Here is a 20,591-nt window from a genome sequence, read left to right on the forward strand (position 1 = left end):
CAAGCATATTGCTTTTTGCTAAAGCAGTTTCTAGAGACTAAAGGCTAACCTTCGCTCTGCAATCTCTTTAAGTCCTTTCTGTCATGATCTATGACAAAATGATGCATTTTCATTCAATTCAAATTTAAATGTAGATTAAAAGGTCATTTAAAATTAATGGAAAGGCAGTATTTTTTAATATCTGTCCATAGCACTGCCTGATTCAGTGCCGTGAGTGTGATTGGAATAAATAGAACATGCAAACATTGGCTAGAAGGGCACTGAGCTGTTAATGGTTGCACCTGCTGATGCTGTACAGATTTACTGCAACATGGGCCGAGAGGATCAAATCAGGTTCAAGGATATCAGTGATGAAAATTCTCCCTTTTGACAGCCAAAACCTGTGGTCCATCTTTATCTATTTCTTGTATGAGATAAAAAAAAAGAAATCCTGCCTGACCTGTTTGGAATTTTAATTAGTTTACTTAAAAAGTTAACAGAAAGCTCATAATGGTGTCCATGCTAAAATGCAAGCTTAATCATAATTAGTTCTGATTTAATGTGACATGCTCTCTCCTTTGCTGAGCTCTGCTGCTGAAGGAATACAAGGCCTGTGTTCTTCAAATGCTTCCCAGAACTTACTGTCAGTGTGATCATTACAAAATAATGGAGGGTTGCTTTGTAGAAATACCATTTCATCCTTGAGTCAAAGGGCAGGTAAGGTCAGGAGAAAAGTGCCAAAAAAATATTGTGAAACTGAGATTATATACATGAACGTACCATTAGATCACAGATATTTTTTAATTGCTTTCAGCTAGGATGTTAACCATAAATGTCTAACTAATCTGTTTTAGTTGATGTTGAGCAGAAGTTATGGAAGCTAGAGATCTTTATCAGAAGGGAAATCTATTGATTTTAAAAATATGATAAAAGATAAATGCTGTACATGCTAGCTATACACTTAAGCATTAGTGTCCCAGTTTTTGGCTGGGGATTCCGGTTTTACTTCATAGCCCAGAATTTTTCTGTTTGGTTAATGATTTAATAATAGTGGCGAGCCATCTTTTTCATTTTGAACACATTTTTGTTTGATCCAGGGTAATTTAGATCCAATTGAAGTTCCAATACAGAATGAAAACATATGTCATGTGCAGAAAAACAAGTGCTTAATTATACCATATATAGCAGTGTTTCAGTTGTTACATTTTTGCACTTACAAGTCTTTACTGGAAATATTTTTAACTCAAGTGTTCACATGAGAAGAGATTACTAGCTGTGATGAAATATGCTGAGTTGAGTGATAATTTTGCTGATTATGGACGGTGCTAAGAGCCCATAGTGTATTTGAAATTCAAATCTTATATTGTCTTGAAAGGCTATAATATGATCTACTGTCTAATGCACATCTGGAAAAGCAATATCAAATCCTAGCACTCCTTTCAAACTCAAGAAGCGAATATGCAGATTGGAATCTTGAAATGACATATCATGCAAATAAAGCAAGCGCTTCTCTTGAACTATGTGTGTATTCATGATAAGAATAAAGTGTATTTTTAATTTATTCCATAGATTTATCCGCCATGCACAGAATATTTTGAAGAAAGTTCCAGTATCTGCCTACCTATCTTTATTTAAATTTACATTATTTATATATATTAATAGAAAATTTGACAACTGTTTGCTCAGCTGTAGGGTGGGCCTACAGTTTACCCAACAGCTGCTGTTTGGGATGAGGACTGGATAGAGGATCAAGCTTAACATCCTGCAGTAGATTTCTCTGACAGCATAAGAATGAAATGTTTTAGGATGCTCAACAATGATTTAGAAAAGAAATTTAAGCCTTTTTTCCCAGCCTGCAATGCAACTTTTTAACTGTGGATCTATTGAATATGCTGAGGTATGTCTCTTAAAAGAAAATAGGAATAAGTAATTGATATCACTCACAGTTTAGCCACCTGCAAATCTGGCCACCTTCATTCCTATCTCTGATTAAATGTATATTAAGTATTAAGTATTTTATAGCAACTGTGACACTTCCAAATGTCCTCTTATGAAGCTTCTGAAAAAAAAAAAAAAAAAAAAAAAAAAGGTGGAGGAAGGAATGGTAGGAATGGTCTCTGTTTTCCCACCTGTCAGGAGAGCACTCTGCCCTAACATAGTAGTGTTCTGTGAGTTGTGTCTCATTTTCCTTTGTCATTCTCTGTTTTTAATTTCATTTTGTAATTTGACCAAATTCCACCTAAATTTGCACATAATTTTAGTTGATCCAAATTGCATTTATAGGGAATACACTGTTTATTAGCAAGTAACATTTGCTTTCGTACTCTGCTCAAAATTTAAGCTCCATTTTATCAAAAAAAGCGATCTGGTATTTTTTAAATTGCCAGAACATGTGAATATATGGCTGCTGGAAGATAGCTTCAAAATGGTTTTTTGTTGTTGTTCTTTGTTGTTGTTTTTGAATGAAATTAATTTTGAGGTTACTTCAAGTTTTTTTTTGCAAATATGATTTTGTCCTACAAAATCTTTTGTGAAATGGATACAAATGTTTCATAGCAGGAGAAAAAAAAAAAAAGTAAAATAAAAAAATCAAAAGTGTAAAAGAAACTAAAAAAAATCCTACCCTTTTGCGAAGATTTTTCATTATTTTTTTTGTTCTTAAGGATGCTTATTACAATATCTTTCTAAACCTCTGAGTTCTGTGTCCTTACTTTGGGTGACACCTATGTAGTAGGAATGCAAGCACATATACACACATTTTAGAGAAGATTTACAAGTCAGACTTGTGAAGACAATATAGTCATTCACAGATCAGTGGAAACCCTAAGTGTTCATTTAACCTTTAGCCTTAGTGTCATGGAAACCTGTAGTGGTCTTTCACCCATAACACCCTTGAAAATGAAGATTCCTTCTGGCCAGGAGACTTTCAATTACATTATTGATCAAAGCTATTTAAAAGATTATGAGCTCCTCATTAGAGCTGTAAAAAAAAAAAAAAATAATAATAATAATAATAATTGCATGCCAAAGAACAATATCTGAAATGCTGTAGGTTTTGAAAATACTTACGTTGCTACATAGATGAAAGGCAATTAGATGCAGGAAGTAACAATTGAAAAGTTAGAAAAATAAGGTGTTTTTTTCCTTAATTTTTTTACTAGCTAGAAAAGTGGGAGTTGCTGTACATTAAATTTAAATTTTAGTTTGAATTCGCTGCCAGCATACCTAGAGCTTGAGTGCATATAAACTGAGATGGACTTTTGTTTCACTAAGTAACTGAACTGTGTGATCATAAGGAACCTTAATGAGATCAAACTTGGATATCAAGATGAAAATGCATTGCATTCTATCTTTTCATTTCCTATCTCTAATGTCAGCTGGTATTATTTTAGAATTTTCAAAATAGGTTCCAAGTTCTTGGGCTAATAAAAATCTGAATTGACATTGGATTTTTTTGTTTAAATTCCAACAAATGTGATAAACTCACACTCCAAGTCTTGCTAATTTCTATAATTCAATCCATTGTATCTTTTGTTTTATAACCAATTATTATAATTACAAAATGTGCCACCAACATAATCTTAACATTTCCTGTTTATTAAACAGTATAACAAAAATACTTTGAATCTACTGAAGGTTCTAGAGGTTTGCATCTCAAACAGCTCAAATACAATAGAAAGCATATTTCTTCAAATAGGTTATTTTCACTTCATTGTTAGAGTAGGACATTGTGGAATATAATGATCCAGATTCTCAGAATAAAAGATTAAAACTCAATTGACACTAGTGGAAGCAGTCTGATTTTTACGCCATCTAGGAGCTAATCCTGTCTATTACAATATTTAATGTCATACTTAGTACTGTGAGATTGTTCAAAGATTACAAAAGCAGCAATGTGGCAAGTAAATATATAAAAATTGGATGCTGGATTCTCTTGTACAGATTTTATAACATTTTTTACTTTTACGATTCAAACATTTCACATTCATTTTGTGTAAATACATTATTTATTAACACGGAGTTATACTTTGTTTAGCAGTTGACTGTGAGAATACAACATAATTGTACATAAACAGCATAATAATTTATGAAAAATTATTCTTTCAAGAAAAGCGAACGTGAGCATTTTACCTCATCTTTAAGATATCCCACTGACCATGGAATGAGGCTTGTATGCAGTCATGCACTAATTCACTAGTTACAGAATTCCTTATGGAGCATTTCAAGCATGCAAATGTAAATTATTAGGAAAAAAATAACAGAGTTCATTGCTTTAAAAGGTGACGAGATGAACTGATAAGCACTCTGTTAAATGGCTTGATTAAGTCTGAAATATTTTCCACTGGAAAGAGTCATCATTTAAGTAGCACTAAATGTTTCTAACGCTCTTAGGTATTTTTGCTATGGACTACTCACAAGTTGTGAATGAATGAGGAATATGGTTGGTACCTGTGCTAAAATTCATACAGTGTTTCACTTTGAACTTGGACAGATTTTCTCTTGTAGACCTTAAATGTGATAAGTCATTAAAAACATTTTGATCTGAGATTTAATCCTGTGCTTTTTCAAACATGTAATGTAAGTGCTTTCCTAAATTGAATGAAATAAGAAATGCAGCATAGTTCTTTTCTAAGTCTTTATTGTCACTGTGTCTTAATCAAATGGATCTGAGGATCTTTGCTAGCAGACTTTTATATATGTAAGTGTTGTCTTACAGTAGCAAAATGGGCCCATACAAAAACTGTTTTCAAATATACCGAACAAATATCAAAATGTATCTGTGAGTCTTGCAAAAATAATGTTCATAGCCCTGTTGAGGCTAACATAAACCAATCTGTTGAAAGTGGTACAAGATCAAGCAAAGGACTAAATGTAGCACAGCACTGTCAAAGTCACAAATGCCAATATATGTGTCGTTGTTCAGTCTTGACAGATAGACCTCCACCCATCATCCTCCAGGGGCCTGTCAATCAGACATTGGCAGTGGATGGGACAGCTCTGCTGAAGTGCAAGGCTACTGGTGACCCGCTTCCTGTTATCAGTTGGTTAAAAGAAGGCTTCACTTTTCTGGGCAGAGACCCTCGAACTTCCATACAGGATCAGGGAACCCTTCAGATTAAAACTCTGCGGGTGAGTAACAATAACAAAGCAAATGCTACAAGTAGTATGTGGCTAATATGAAGCTGGTAGTGCGCCTTAGGCAGCTCTACTATCTTGCTGTCTTCTGACTTCAAAGTCAACTTAGTTGTCTCCTTTACCATGCAACATTTACCAAGGACAAATCTTATTATTTTGTACTTTGTCATTGTGGTAGTAAGGGGAAAAAAGAAGAGCCAACTTAACAACATATACTACTACTAGAAATCCTTTGAAAATAGAATTATTTATGTTGCAATAAAGCATGAGTGGCAGGTGGGTAGACATGTAAGATGACAGGACCTGGTTATCTTTCAGATAGTCTTACCCTGAAGCCATTGGTCTTTTGACTCTATTAAAAGTTAGAGTCATTCATTTTCAACACCTGAACATTATTTCCAGGGAGCCGGTGTGCTAGCAAGGGAGTCCATCAAGACTTTTGCCATGCTCTTTCTCCATCATTGAGTCTTGGCAGTCTTGAGTTGCGCTGATGAATTCTGATGTTATGTTAGCTGCAAATATTTCATAAGGCTATGGATGGGAGATGACAATTCATACTGTAACGTACATGCAGTCATATGCAGAAGAATTTCTGTTCAAAATGAAGTGCCTATCAAAATATTTACATTTTGATACATATGATAATATTATACTTTGAAGGTACAACAAAGAAATCTTGCAGTATTCTAGATAGCATAACACCAGACTTTGTTGACAAACACTGTATCACTAATCTTTCTTTGGGTTTTTATTTTTTTACCTGTTTAAATAGATGTTGCACTTTTCTGTGTGTATGTGAAGAAGCGTATGTCTAGAAAAATACTAAGATAATGTCTTTACTTGTTAAGAACTTACAGACAATTTCAGCAGCCTTTTAATTTAATCAACATAAATTTCTGAACATGGATTTGTCATCCAAAAAAATTTCCATAAATGTAGCTGTTAGGGACAAGGTAACCAGCAGTTTTGTTTTCTGGTGCCATCTCATCAGTGATTGTAGATGAATTGTTAACCTCCTTGGAACAAAATGGAATTTATTAAAAAATTTATACTAGCTTTCCTTGAGTAAACAATTTATCCTTCCTCCCTGGGCTGAAGGCAGGTTTAGGCCATGAAGGTTAATGCATTTTTCCTGTAGAGATGGATTAAAGAGTGCGCTTGAATTCTCCAGATTCCCCAGTAGTGTTAGAAAACAGCAATTAAAGGTGGAAGCTTAGTGATTTCAAACAAATTTTCAGGCATCGATGATGGGCTGCTGTGGAGTGTCCATGAGGCAGAAGCTCCTGGGATACCTGTCTGCATGCAGCTACACAAATAACAAAATAGGGTCTGAATCGTGCCAGTGCATTTATTTTGCTGATAGATGCACAGTGTCTGTAAACGAAATGAAAAAAATTGCTTGCAAGGATAAAAGGAAACAATATTAGCAGTGAGTGTGGTTTTGAAAGACATGAAGCTTTTATTGATCCGTAAGTGGCTCATTCACTAGTAACTGATTTTCCTTAAAGGCTCAGAAGGACACTTCTTGTAAACCCCCTGATAACAGTAATGTACACTGCTCAAGCCAAACTTACCAGCCAAAACTACACAATTCTATTAAAAAAAAAAAAAAAAAATTCTCCTGTAGGTTGCAATTTTTGTGAATTAAATATAGATATAAATCAGGAGTGTTTAACTTTTCTTTCAGATGTACTACAGCAAGAACTGTCAACACTTCCTAAGGACAAAAAAATCCCCCAAATATGCCCAAGAATAGCTCAAGTACATTTACATGCCTATGTTCAGAATAACATTTATCACCTTCATCCTCAAGCCTTAGTCCTCACTTATCTCCTCCCCTCAAAATTATTAATCATTATCAATTGATAATCAATGTGAAAGAAATAGAGATATGGGTTAACATGAGCCTCTACTATTTAAGCCTCTGAGATTATCCTCTTCTGCTATGTAACTAATCTCTTTATGTATGTAAATCAAATTATTCAATAGTCTGCAGCAATCATAGTGAACCAAGAGCAGCAATCATTAATGTAAACCCAGAGGTTTTTATAATGAGTCAATCATCCAGTTACCCTGGAGGATAACTAGAAACCTGCTTATGTCATTCACTCAGTACCATTTTAGACAGGTCAAGGCCAAGACTGGTGAAAATCTTCCTTCTGATATGTAAAAATGTACTATGCCAGATTTAAATGTCTGCTTTAACTAAGGAAGAAAACTATTATACTGAATAGCAACACTTTTCCATTGACCTTCCCTGTTGTTTTTTTTTTTTCTCCACTAAAGCACCAAAAAAAAGTATAAATAATTGAATTATCAATAGAATATGTCTGTATCTAATCTGTCTGCAGTCTGGAAGTTAGGTAATTCACCATACTTCCAGCTTGCTTTGTATGTTGAATTTGCCTTCTGCAAGTTAGTCTGTTGTGTATACCACATACTTCATTGAACATGCCATACACTGTCTGTCATGGTGGGACACAAATGAAGTTGAGAACCACAGCATCCTCAATTATCTCATAATGAAGAATCGTAGATTTCACAAAAACTCAGAAGCAAAACAGAATACAGTACTTCAGAATGCTATAAGGCTCCCTCCTCCAGAAATCTGCCTCTTTTCAAGAGTCTTTCTCATTTAGTTAGCAGGTCCAGAGGAGGGCCACAAAGGTGATCAGAGGGCTAGAACACTCATCAATGAGGACATGCTGAGAGAGTTGAGGCTCTTCAGCCTGGAAAAGGAAAGGCTCCTTGAGGACCTTATGACGGCCTTCCAATATCAGAAGGAGGCCTGCAGGAAAGCTGGGGAGGGCCTTTTTATAAGGGCACATAGTGATAGGATGAGGGGAAATGTCTTTAAGCTGGAAGAGCATAGATTTAGACTAGATATTAGGAACATTCTTTACTGTGAGGGTTTTGAGATGCTGAAACAGATTGCCCAGTGAGGTTGTGGGTGCCCCCTCCCTGGAAGCATTCAAGGCTAGGCTGAATGGGGCTGTTAGCAACCTGGTCTAATGGGAGATGTCCCTTCCTATAGCAGGGAGGTTGGAACTAGATTGACCTTAAAGGTGCTTTCCAACCCAAACCATTCTATTATTCTATGATCTCTGTATTTTGAATCTCTGAGACACTGACAGAGGAGTTTAAGTATTCCTTATATTTCGTGGCAGAATTCAAGTTATGCTTTTTTTGATAAACTGTCATTAACTGGTTGCTTTCTTCCCCTAAGAATGGCATAGTCCCAATCTATTGGAAGAAAATGCCAACAAAATTCTAACAGTACATACTTAAAAATCAATTAAATTATGTGTAAACAATAATCTAAGGAACATCTCACTAATTCGTTTTTACACTCTTTTCAAAGAGTTGTGTATGACCATTTGTTATAGTTCCAACCTGTGTTTTCCAGATCACAAATTATAATCCCTTAAAGTCCCATAAACCTTCTTGAATGTGGCCCTACTTTCATTAAATCAACTGATGGTGAATGTAATTCTTCTCCTTTATCACTAGACTCAGCATTTTCCCTCTTCTTCAATCTCCAGATTACCATTCTTTATACATAGTGGTAGGACAACTCTTCTGGATGTTCTGTACTTTGCAAAGTCACAGTTTTCCATCCACTTGTTGTCTTCTCTAATTCTTGTCACATAAATCTTTACTTTAAATCAAAGTAAGGAATAGTAAAATACCTGGCAAATTTTCCAGTAAAACAACAATTTATAAGAACAATAATGAGATTAATATTGATGGCATAATTTAAAAATCTTTCCAAAAATAAATTTGGACTATATGAACTGACATAGGAATCACAATTTAGAGTGTTTAGCTACCAAACTGCTTTGCAAGACTGAAATAAAATTTCATGTGCTACAGAAGAAAGGTAAGCATGGTGTATGATCTGGTTTAACAGTACGGTTTTAAAATTGCTTGGAGGACTGTGTGTAGAGATAACCCTTGTTAAGATCTTAGAAACAATGTACATATGTGTTGATGACCTGTATAAATATGTCTTCATCTGTCATAAAACCATAAGATGATGGAATAGCCTTCCTGAGACTATTCCACTTCCTGAGAGTATCTCTCTGTCATCGTGGAATAATGAACTGTGAGCTTTCATAGTCTAAGGAAAAATTGTTGTCGTATTGTTTGCTGATTTCAACTGGATTTTTTAACAATAAAAAGATTGACACTGTCTGAAACGTTTTTTCTGTAGCATTTACATACTTCACTGATACAATTAAGAATATGAAAATTAAAATTAGAAAAGTATTAAAAACAAATAATCTTATTTTAGTCCTCTAAAAGTAAGCCACCATTAAATTATTATTTTTAAATATCTGGTGCCTTCTAGGCTGTTGTAAAGTGTAAAATAAGTCTTTCTTTTCAATAAATATATAGGAAAAAAAATTAGAATAAATTCTGTCATATGATTCCGAAAGGTAAAACTTGCTTTACATGTTCTTAATGTCTAGCTGTCTGATACTGGAACTTACACTTGTGTTGCAACAAGTTCAAGTGGGGAAACATCATGGAGTGCTGTTCTGGATGTGACAGGTAAGCAATATGCAGAGGCCATTTTCAGATAGCACAAAATGAAAGTATAGTGTAAAATAGAGCCTTATGAGTCAAATAGTGTCTTGTAGAAATGCTAGGTGTGAAATAGAGAAGGTTTTAAGTGGGAAGGATTTGTTTCTTCACGTCTCAGACTTCATTGCTACCACTGGAATTGATCTGCATATAGGAATTTTGTCAGACTTCTAGTAGTTGATGTTCTGACATTTTATGTAAATATGAACAGAACATGTTTTTTCTGTTACTTCTTTTTTCTTTTTTTTATATAAACTTTTGAGTTTTGTGGGGTTTTTTTCCTAGAATGTGTATGTAGAGAATGATAGTTCTTTCTAAAAAAATATACCTGATAATGCAATAGTTGACTTAATTCTTAACAAATTAAAAGCACTGATTTAGCTGATTATGCAGATATTTGGCATGCTTTTCCTTTTAACCTTCTACTTCGGTCAAACTACCTAATTGACAACAAAAAGTAATTATTTTACATTTGCTCCTTGCAGAGTTGGGTGGAGCAACAGTCAGTAAAAGTTATGACATAAATGACCTTCCTGGGCCACCATCCAAACCTCAGGTCACTGATGTAACTAAGAACAGTGTCACCCTGTCCTGGCAACCAGGGACCCCTGGAAGCCTACCAGCTAGTGCATATATCATTGAAGCTTTTAGGTATGTGAATTATTCTACTTTAATTTCCTTCCTGTCTAATTTTGCTTAAATCCTAGTACCAGCTGTTCTGGTATTGTGGTGTTCTTCTGGTTTCTACATTTATCACTAAAAGTTCAGTAAAAGATTTAGCTCCAATGGCAGGCACTGATTCTTACATTTTAAGTGTTTTGTTTTGTTTTTTAATATGTCATCACATTTTCTTAAGTTGTGAAGTAGTGAAGCATTTAACTTTTTCTTCAGGTCAGTAGAAACATAAATGGACAATGTACTCACTATTTGTTACTATTTTCTTAGTTCTAATGATCACCCTGGGAATGTTGTATTTCAAAAAATTTGGGCTTGAGTTACTTAGACTGTTGTAATGCAAACAAACTGAAAACTAATGGGCAACCTTTAAATCAGTCTGTGTTTTTCTTCTCCTGTTCTTGTTAAAACAGCACCATTAAATAGTTAAAGAACTTTAAAATTCTGCATTTAACTGTTTTAGATGGAATAAAACTTTTAACTGAAAAGGCTGGTGTTCATAATTCAGGATTTCATCATGCAGCCTGAAGTTGAAGAGGATCCAGCTATTTTATTCCACACAGCAGCACTTAATGCGTTGTAGGAAAGAACTCCTGGGCCCCAATTCAGCAAGTTTGTTTAAGCATGAGTTGTATCCCTCATGTGTATTACAAGAGTAGTATTCTGCATGAGTGTGCACTTTCTTACATGCTTTTCTGCATCAACATATTCAAAAAATGACCAATAATAATAGTTTATCTTTTAATTAATATTCTAGCAGGAATTTATCAAATTATATGCTTACAAATTTAAAACATTATAGTGATAATGTTTTATCTGCATACATTAATATACAAAATCCAATTATTGTGGATTGCTGATTGCTGATTTTGTTCTGGGACTTGTACTTTTCTTAATGCATGAAATGAATGAAACAATAGAAACAAAATGGAAATAGCAGTTTCTTTTTTTTTTTCCTTTAAGATGTTACATTTTTTGGTCAATTCTGTACAAAAAAGCAGAATAAAGTCAAATTTGTCTATAAACTTTTGTGATATTTCACCTTGTATAAGCTTTTATGGCATGCCATCAAAAAGTTTTACAGGAGCCAAGGATTTTTATTAAAAGCAGTTTTAACAATTACAGCTGAAATGTCTTCATATGGTGGATTGTAATCTAACTATATTACCATTCAAATGAAAATGTAGTGACATAAAAAATATTCATATAGTTTTCTTAATTTACAAGCTTTTTTTCAGAAGATTCTTTGTTAACTTTGAGTATGAATGTAGTGCAAGCATTTTTTTTTCTAATGACAGCTGTTGACATAATTTACTTAACAACATAGAAATTTATTCTTTTAACGTATTTTTCTTTTCTAAGGTTTATGTTTAAGATTGGCCTATTTATCATTCAAATTTCCTTTGCTGCTTTCCACACTTTCCTTTTGCAGGTGTTTGCTAGAGTGATAGAAAAAGCTTTTGCTTTTAGTGAAAGGAGAAATACTTTTGAAAGCTCTGTGATTTTTTTATAAGTTTTTTGTTAACTAAAACTATAAAATCTTATCTTTGTCTTGTTCTTACTATTTTTTTTCCCTGCAGATTCCCTTTTATTTCCTTGTTTTCTTATGTGTTAGTCTATAATCTTCAACATTTTCTTATTGCAGTCAATCTGTGAGCAATAGTTGGCAAACAGTGGCTAACCACGTGAAGACCACTCTCTACACTGTGAGAGGACTGCGTCCCAATACAATCTACCTGTTTATGGTGAGAGCTATCAATTCACAAGGTCTGAGTGATCCCAGCCCTATGTCAGATCCTGTCCGAACACAAGGTAAGAGTAATTATTATGGCTTACATGCTTGAGCTAAAATTAAAAAAAAAAGAAACTGAAAATTGACCATTAGGTTTGTCCATTTTATGTTATCACTCTGACTGAAGGAATCTTGAATACAACTTAACTAATAAAGACAGTCCAATGATTGCTTTATTAATCTGGAATTTAGGAGAAAGCTAAGGATAGTTGAGCTCTCCAGTGCCTTGGCATATTTTTAATTTGCAGGTTGTAGATTGTTGGTATGCTTCTTGATGGCACTCAAACTTTTCTGAACATGCCCTCTTCTGTTGTATCCTTACTTTCTATTTTCAATCCTTAATTCATCTCCATTATCTAGCAGAGATACACTGTCATAATAAGGACAAAAGCCAGACAGGCAAAACGCCTTGTTTTGCATTAGTATTAATACTAATTAATACATAAAGAAATGCAAAAAATGTCCATAGCATATTGGTAAATCTACTCCAACATTTGTGCAGGTTATTCATATAAATTAAGGCATCTGTATGATGGAGAGTATTTCGAAGCTATTCTGAGCTATGTATAGACTTTCAATTTATATCAACATTTCTGAATTTTTACATTCATAATTCACTGTATAATAAACCCGGAGGGAAGACTGAAAGGAAATCCCTTATTTGTAGGCTACTGATACAATTGATAGCTGTGATCCTCCATCTCTTGTTTCAGGACTGTTTGATGACTATAAAATCTGCTCATGTTATACTCTGCTGTAAATGTGTACAGCTGCCACAAGCAAATTTCACTTCACAGCATGTTTTTTTTTGGCTTTAAGAACATATTGCTTCAGTACTTCATTCAAGAATGTACTTTTGCATTAAGCATATTGAGGTACAGGAATTAATCATCTTTTTTAAATCACGATTTCTTCATTTTCAAAGTAATAGCTCCTCTCACAGTTAATTTACATTGAGATTATCTATCCCTGTTTACAGAAGTTCGAAAACTGCGTGGGAGTGCCTGTGCATCCTGGGTCAGTCTCCAGCATGTGTAATTGGAACTATGTTCATTGTAGGTCCTGAATGGAAAAAAGGAAATGAATAGGGTGGTATTGCTTTATCACATAGCCACTAGATCCAGCCTCTCATTCCAGTCTATTCCTGAACAAATCTGTCCTTAATATATTATTATATATCCTCCTATATATATATAATATTATATATATATATATTATAATATATCCCATAATATATTATATCCTCCTCAAAATATTAATAGCAATAATAAATACAAATCATTATTGTAAAAGGAGAAAGAGCCGTTTTTTGAAAAGCTGAAGGAATAAGTTGAGGAGGGATTTCATGGCTTCACTGTCCATTGAGTATTGCAACTTTTCTTCTTTCTTACTCTCCTGTTGTGATAAGAAGACTTATGTTTTTCTTTGCACCAGCCTTTAGTCTGAATAACTTATCACTTAGTTAAAAATACAACTTTATTTGGCATTTGAATGTCAAGTGAAGACTTTTTATCTGACATACTGACAAGCAATTTGATTTCAGTAAAAACATGTCTTTTAATTAGCTACAGCATGTGTTGCAGCTTCCATTTCCAGAAGCTGTTTAGCAGTCAAGCACACTGAAACATGTACAGGATTTATAGCTTCTTTGGTAACCTCCAGTTTAATGAAATTAAATCATAAAATCAATTGAAAATTAGCATAATGTTTTGATGTGATTTCTAATTATGCCTGAATTCAATTCGGGCTGACAGAGGAAGCTGATACATGCAGGAAAGCCTGTTCACAGCGACCACTGAAGAAGAGAGAAGCAGCTATAACCATACTATATAATACTAATTTGCAACAGGTGTCTTTTGCAGCTTTAATATCTGGCATTTTATTTCCTGGTAATAAGCATAGCAAAAGGCAAGTAGTATAATTTTATGCATATTTTCATCAGTGAACTACAAGTTGACAGTAAGGGGCTTTCAAAAGGCTTACCTTGAATGACTTCTGTCAAATAAGGACAAAGAAATCAGTAATTGCTGTAGGAAAAGATTTGACTTATTGGTTGGATTATTAGCAGACCAGATCATATATTAAAAAGCACTTCAAGGAAACTATGTAAAATCATGTATGAAACTATGTATAATTGTATCCTTGCAATTTAAATTACTATCTACTAGTAGAAAGTTCACTGGAAGCTGTAAAAGTGAACTTAGAGAAAATATACCACCAATTTAATTTTAGAGATCTCTTAATTTTGATTAGGATATCTTTTTTGAGCTGCTTTTCCATGAGTCATGATTTTATTATGCCAACATTTGCTTATGGGTAGGTCAACTTTCCCACTAGGAGTCTCTAGTAATGTGAATATTTCATTCTATGACACTGCACCGTGACCATCATGTATATATGTGTTTCCAAATGTACATATGAATAAACAGAATTCCACACGTACATCTTACATTAATTTCTTACTGATATTAATCCATGTTATTCCCTTGAGTTCTACGTACTTCTTTCTATGATAAAATATATTTCATAAAGAAACACTATGTAGAAATGACTTATTCACTAAGGGAATGTAAGTATTTGGCCAGTTGTATACTACAGCATAATATAACTTCAAATATAGGCACTGATAGATATATGTAAATTTTTATCGAGGATCACAGATTCTATGAATAGTAGTGTAAATGAATGTTCTGCAAACCAGTCTGAGTTGCTGTCTTAGAACTGTTTTATTGAATCTCTCTATTTGTTAGTGACTTTGAATAGACATGATTTGCTAGATAAGCTCCTTCACTCTTGTTGACAACTATTTTTTGTTTATATTCCTTTTGGAGACCCATGGAACCATCTGCATTTGAGTATCAGTAGAAGTATGTGTTTCTATTGTTTATTGGTAGCTCTGAACCCATAAAATCCAGGATTATGAAGTTGAGGTATTGATTACCAGAATCAAGCTTATTTCAAAATCTGAAGGCCTGTGATTCAGATATTGTTGTCATATTTAAGTGCTTAAGTTCTAAAAGCATTATTATTTCTTCTCAATAATATTTAGATTAAAAAGAAAGAAGAAGTCAAATACAACATACACACATACCCTAAGACCATCAAAGGGGAAAAAGAGGACTTTTAAGTGTGTTTGTTCTTCTCTGAGTACATTTGATTGATCCAAAAAGACGGAAAGTGGTTTTGGCTAATGAGTCCCATGAGAAAACCAAGCAGAATTCACAAATGTGTAGGCAGGCCTGGCTATAATGTATCAGACTTTTTAGAATAAAATCTGTGCTTGTATCTTTCTGGACAAATTAACAACAAATTGAAACAGAAATAATCAATACATGTATATCTACTTAGGAATATCTATTTACAGATGGACAAGTAGTATGAACAATGACAGGAATGGCATTGTAAGATCTTTGAAGGAGCCACTGAATGTGTCCAAACTTCATTGTCTCCTAGAAATTACCTTTATCTCTGTCTGGAGTAAAGGGAAGGGAGATGCAGGGAAGTATTGGCTAATGAACAGTTTTAGACCAACATTCTCTTTTTGATGCAGTGTAACAAAAAATGGTGATATCTAAGAATTCTCACTAAAAAGACATACTGAAGATATTCACATTGTACATCTCCTTCATTTTCTGATACATACTTTATATTTGCTGTTTATGGATGGTAATACAGCTTCCTTTAGTTTATCCAAAATGAGTAGCCAAAATGCAGTAACCTAAATGAGATCTTTAAGAACTAGGTACAAGGGCCACATGTGGTGCTTGGAGGTAGAATCGTAGTTTTCTATAGACCTTTATACTAAGTGATCAAACTTCTTATTTTTACTAGAAGAAATAGTTTTTCCCTTCTCTTTGAAGGAGTGTTTAGCATACTCTTGAAAAGAAAATTTCCGTGGTAAAGTGTTTTTATTGACCTTTCATGAAATCACAATTGTTTTGATTTAATAAATTATTACTTTTCATATTTGCGCTAGATTTCATTATCTTATCTGTAAAGGGAAAAGTCACTTTGAAAAAGAAATTGCTATTTGTTGCGTTTGGTTTCTCGTGTGCATGGTATATATAAGGAGGGAAAGTTTAGTGACAATTTCGAAACATATAATAACTAAGTGTCATGTATGCTCCAGGAAAGTTAAAAACCTGTTCATTTTCTTAAATTATGCTAGGCAGTTTGGTTCCAGATATCTGGCTGACATTATTATTATCTGAACATTGCAAAAGTATTGAATAATTGAATCTCTCTCATCACTTGCGAGATTTGAGAAAGCATTACTAACAACTCTGAATAATCATTTTAATGTATTTTTCTTTCCCGATTTCTTAAGCGGCCAAAGGTGAATGATTTGTTTGAATTTACTTGGCATGTTTGGTAGTTCACATTCGAAGCTTAGCACTCTATTGTTTTAAAAACACTGCTGTAAGAGGGTGCTTAAGTCAAGTCATTAAGCTATTCAGTAATTCCAATTGTCATGCATATTTTCTCGTTAAAATAATGCTTTCACGTGTTTGTTTTGTCTGGCAGATATCAGTCCACCAGCACAAGGTGTGGATCACAGGCAAGTCCAGAAGGAACTGGGAGACGTCATTGTACGCCTGCATAACCCCGTTGTGCTGACACCCACAACAGTTCAAGTTACCTGGACAGTAAGGCTTTCAATATAATTACCTTGCTTTACCTAATTTTGCCTATTTGTCCCTACATTTCTTTTACTATACTGAAAAGCTCCGGTCTTGACCAGCATAAGTGCTCTACTGAACTAATGTCATACAGGAATATGTGTAGATGAAACGACCTTTTCATTTTCTCCTTTAGGTCAGGCAGATTGAAGGTTTTCTGCATTCAGCTTAAAGGGAGATAGATGTCTAATTATGAAAATGAATTATGTTTAACACCATAATCTAAGGGTAATTGATCTGTGGATTCATAACTGTGGATAGCAAAAATAACTATCATCATTAAAATGTTGTATGAAAAAAACACTTTCCACTTAAAAGCATGAGAACCCCTTGAGAATACTCTATTGTTTGGTGACGCTAAAATGCAGAAATAGATTTCTATAGTGTGCTTGTTGAAAAGTAGGCAATGTTATGCTGATGCCTGATCCATGGGTAGCATCTGGTATTCTGGCATACGCCTTACCCTCAGTGAGTGGACTTCCTTTCATTACAGAAGACCAGAATGTTTCTGGCAGTACTTAGCTAACCTATTTGAGGGACCAAACTACTGGGTAGAATTTCTGAGAAGTTAAGATATAGCATATGGCTTTTAAAATTCTATGTTTCTCTTACAATCTCTTAGAAAGAGATTGTTCCTAGGGCACTCCACACCACAAATAAGGGCTTTGCTTTTGGAGTATGTGTCCCAGAGGAAGGAGAGTCATGGTTAGAAAAGTGAGATGAACACAATGCATTGCAACATTGCAATGCCCATCACTGCAACAGTTACATTATATAGAATGAATTCTGCTAAAGAGATATTCACAATACTCAGAAGTTTTCTTCTACAAGTAATATTATTAAGAGTTTCATGTGTACAGAGGTCTATATAATAGAATAGAAATATGGATAGATTGTGTATTATAGAAATACTGCAGTTTTTACACATCTCTGATGTATTTATGGGGGCTTATATGTCATTCTTGTTTCAACAGATTTCAATGGTAAGGGCCAGATTAAAAATGAATGGAGAAGTGCACAAATTAGTCTTTCTTAGAAGATTATTTTAAAAATGTGTCATTGCATTTTGTTGTTGATGTTAACACTCAGCTTGTCCTTCTAAAAATACTGTCTGTTACAGCTAAATAAATCCAGGACAGACTGACTTTCTGGTCCAAGTGCCTTTGCAGAAAGACTTTTTGCCCAAGCAGATGGTTCAGTAGGTTAGAAACTTTGAATGTTAGCAGCCAGTAATTGTAAACTTGAATGACATCTATGTGGTGCTTCTTCAAGTCCTTTATTGTGTGTTAGAGATAGCAGAAACAAAATTACATAGGTTTTCTCCCTATTTGTAAATGGAATTCAATTTTATACAGTGTAATAGCGTTCATTGTATTATAATGAAATATTATGGTTGGAGAGTCTCTTGGTGCCTCTACTGAACTACTAATGAGCAAAAAAAATATGGCAAGTTAAGGTATATCATTAAAGATATCAGGGGTATCAGCTCATTGGAAAGATCCCTCAAAGCAGTGACAGTATGCCATCTGACAAGTGAATAGACCTGTGTAGAGATGTTTTAGAATTGCCTGAGGGAAGAAAAGCACGCACAAAAAAAGTATCTGGAACAGCTAATTAGAAACTTAACAGCAACCAGAACAAAAACAACTAATTAACCATAGTAGCAGGAAAGCAGCCGCTCCATCCAGAGAATAAAGTTCTGTTCTTATGAAGTGGTTAGATAGCGTAGCTAGGATACAGAAGGACAGAAGTGCAGAGAGAATCGTAAGACTTCCAGTATTCAAACAATAAATGACAAGAAACTTCCTCTATTCCAGAGTTTCTGGTGTCTTGACTCCCAACAAATTTACCAGTTTCTCTCTTCTTTCTGAGATGTTTTTGTTTTTTTCTTTCTTTCTATATATATTTTTTAAATTTCAGTTTAAAATTTCACAAATAATTTTGTTTCTGTTTTGCAATTTTAAAATGTTTAGAAATAAAATGTCTAAGTACGTGCCCATATATTTCATCTGTTTGAAAAGATTAGGCTCACAAAGCCAATGCTAAAAAGGAGTAAAAAGCTAAGTTGTCACTGTAACATAAATTTATCCCTCGTGTGCCTAAGTACTAAAGTACAGCTGTAACTATCTGGTTACACAGAGTATCTATTCTTAATAAAGCTATTCAGCATTTCTTTTATCTTCTTTATTCAGTGTGTGCTACCAGATCTTAGGAAATTCATACAACTGAAACCCAGCATTGAATAAAAAAAATATTAGTTTGTCTCATGTGCTTATCTGTCATGCTCTCAACTGTAACATTTGAGTGTTTCACAAATAATACTGAATTTATCATCAGAAGGATAAAACTGTGTAATAATCCCAACCGTACATAAAGGTAGACAAGGTGCCAGAGATATTTATAGTCACTGACTGTTGCCTAACTTTAAACCTCTGGCCTGATTTATTTTTATTTCTGTCAAATATATTTGCATTGTTACAGCATAATATGAACTCAGAGAACTTTTGTAGCTAACCTCAACTATAGCTCAGCACTTTCCAGCCTCAATTTTCTCACTTTGAGCATTAAACTGGGAGTTTAATTAGTGGCCAAATGTAAGAAGTTTCCTAGCATTATGTAGGAGCCCTGTGGCATAATCAGGAAAAAATTCAGTTCTTCAGAGTGGCGAAATAATTGCTGCTTTGAAATCCCAACTGCCTTACAGGAATTTTGAAGCTACAGTGCAGAAGAGTAATTTACTTGCCTCTGTCTTTTAATTTGACATTGATTTTAAGTGATTGTGCTTCACTGGAAGTTTGAGTTGAGCCTACTGGACAGTCTTGCAGTGTATCATCACCTTTTGTCTTGTTCCTGTCGGTAGATAAATACTAGTGCTGTTTGAATTTTTGGAGAACACTGTGAGTCTGTGGAGTGATTTAACCCCAATATGTAGCTCCACTCCACCATGCTGCTTTCCAACTTCCCCTCATCAACAGAACAACAGAAAAATATGATGGAAAAATCTCATCGGTTAACATAAAAGCAGGCAGATCACTAACTGATTACCACCAGGGGCAGAACAGCCTCAGCATAGGGAGATTAATGTAATTTGTTGCTTGTTGATAACAGACTAGAGCAGTGAGAACTAAAAGCAAACTAAAACCATATCCCTCCGACATCCAGCCTCTTCTATCTCATCCCCTTGAGCAGCACAGAGGAAAAGGAAACTGACTGCCAGTCAGTCAGATTGCTTCATCTCTGCCATTCCTCCATGGTCATTCTGTGTTCCTGATCCATGTGGGGTTTCCTTCCATGGGATACCATCCTTCCTGAACTAGTCCCACATAGTCTTCCCACAGGCTGCAGCCATGTAAGCCCAATGTAGTCCATGCTATAGAGCTCAGCACAGTTTGAAAGATATTTTGCCCAGATGGAGAATTACTGTGTGCACTTGTTTAGGAGCAGAGTTCTTAGGATATTTTGGAGTTGAGGCTTACATACCCAAGAGCATACTGAAAATGTCTTGAGACTGTGGATTAGCTGGATTGCCTGAATGCATCCTGTATTTGCAGCATAATCTACGTTATGAGGGTGTTTTGTTTGTTGGGGTTTTTTTGCCCTTTATTTCTTTTAACAAGCAAATAGCCTACAGAGTGATCATAGTCACTGAACCTGTCTTATATTCAGTTGTGGTATGTGCAGGAAAAAAAAGAACTTTGTACTCTGCAGAAATGGAGAGCTACTGTCAGCTTTATAGATACCTC

At 34.4% G+C, this 20,591-nt stretch overlaps 1 protein-coding gene across 1 annotated transcript in view; it reads left to right on the forward strand.

Annotated features, from left to right (window-relative positions):
- Positions 1 to 20,591, forward strand: part of ROBO2 (roundabout guidance receptor 2) — a gene marked incomplete at both ends in the record, with an annotated part of 445,132 nt that overhangs the window by 347,981 nt on the left and 76,560 nt on the right. Inside the window, 5 exons of the mRNA XM_079549526.1 lie at positions 4,904 to 5,109; positions 9,588 to 9,669; positions 10,188 to 10,353; positions 12,023 to 12,189; positions 16,694 to 16,815. Coding sequence (XP_079405652.1) covers positions 4,904 to 5,109; positions 9,588 to 9,669; positions 10,188 to 10,353; positions 12,023 to 12,189; positions 16,694 to 16,815 — 743 coding nt within the window. The remainder of the gene's footprint in view (positions 1 to 4,903; positions 5,110 to 9,587; positions 9,670 to 10,187; positions 10,354 to 12,022; positions 12,190 to 16,693; positions 16,816 to 20,591) is intronic.

This window comes from Tetrao urogallus, assembly GCF_951394365.1.
Source record: "Tetrao urogallus genome assembly, chromosome: 1".
Taxonomy (NCBI): domain Eukaryota; kingdom Metazoa; phylum Chordata; class Aves; order Galliformes; family Phasianidae; genus Tetrao; species Tetrao urogallus.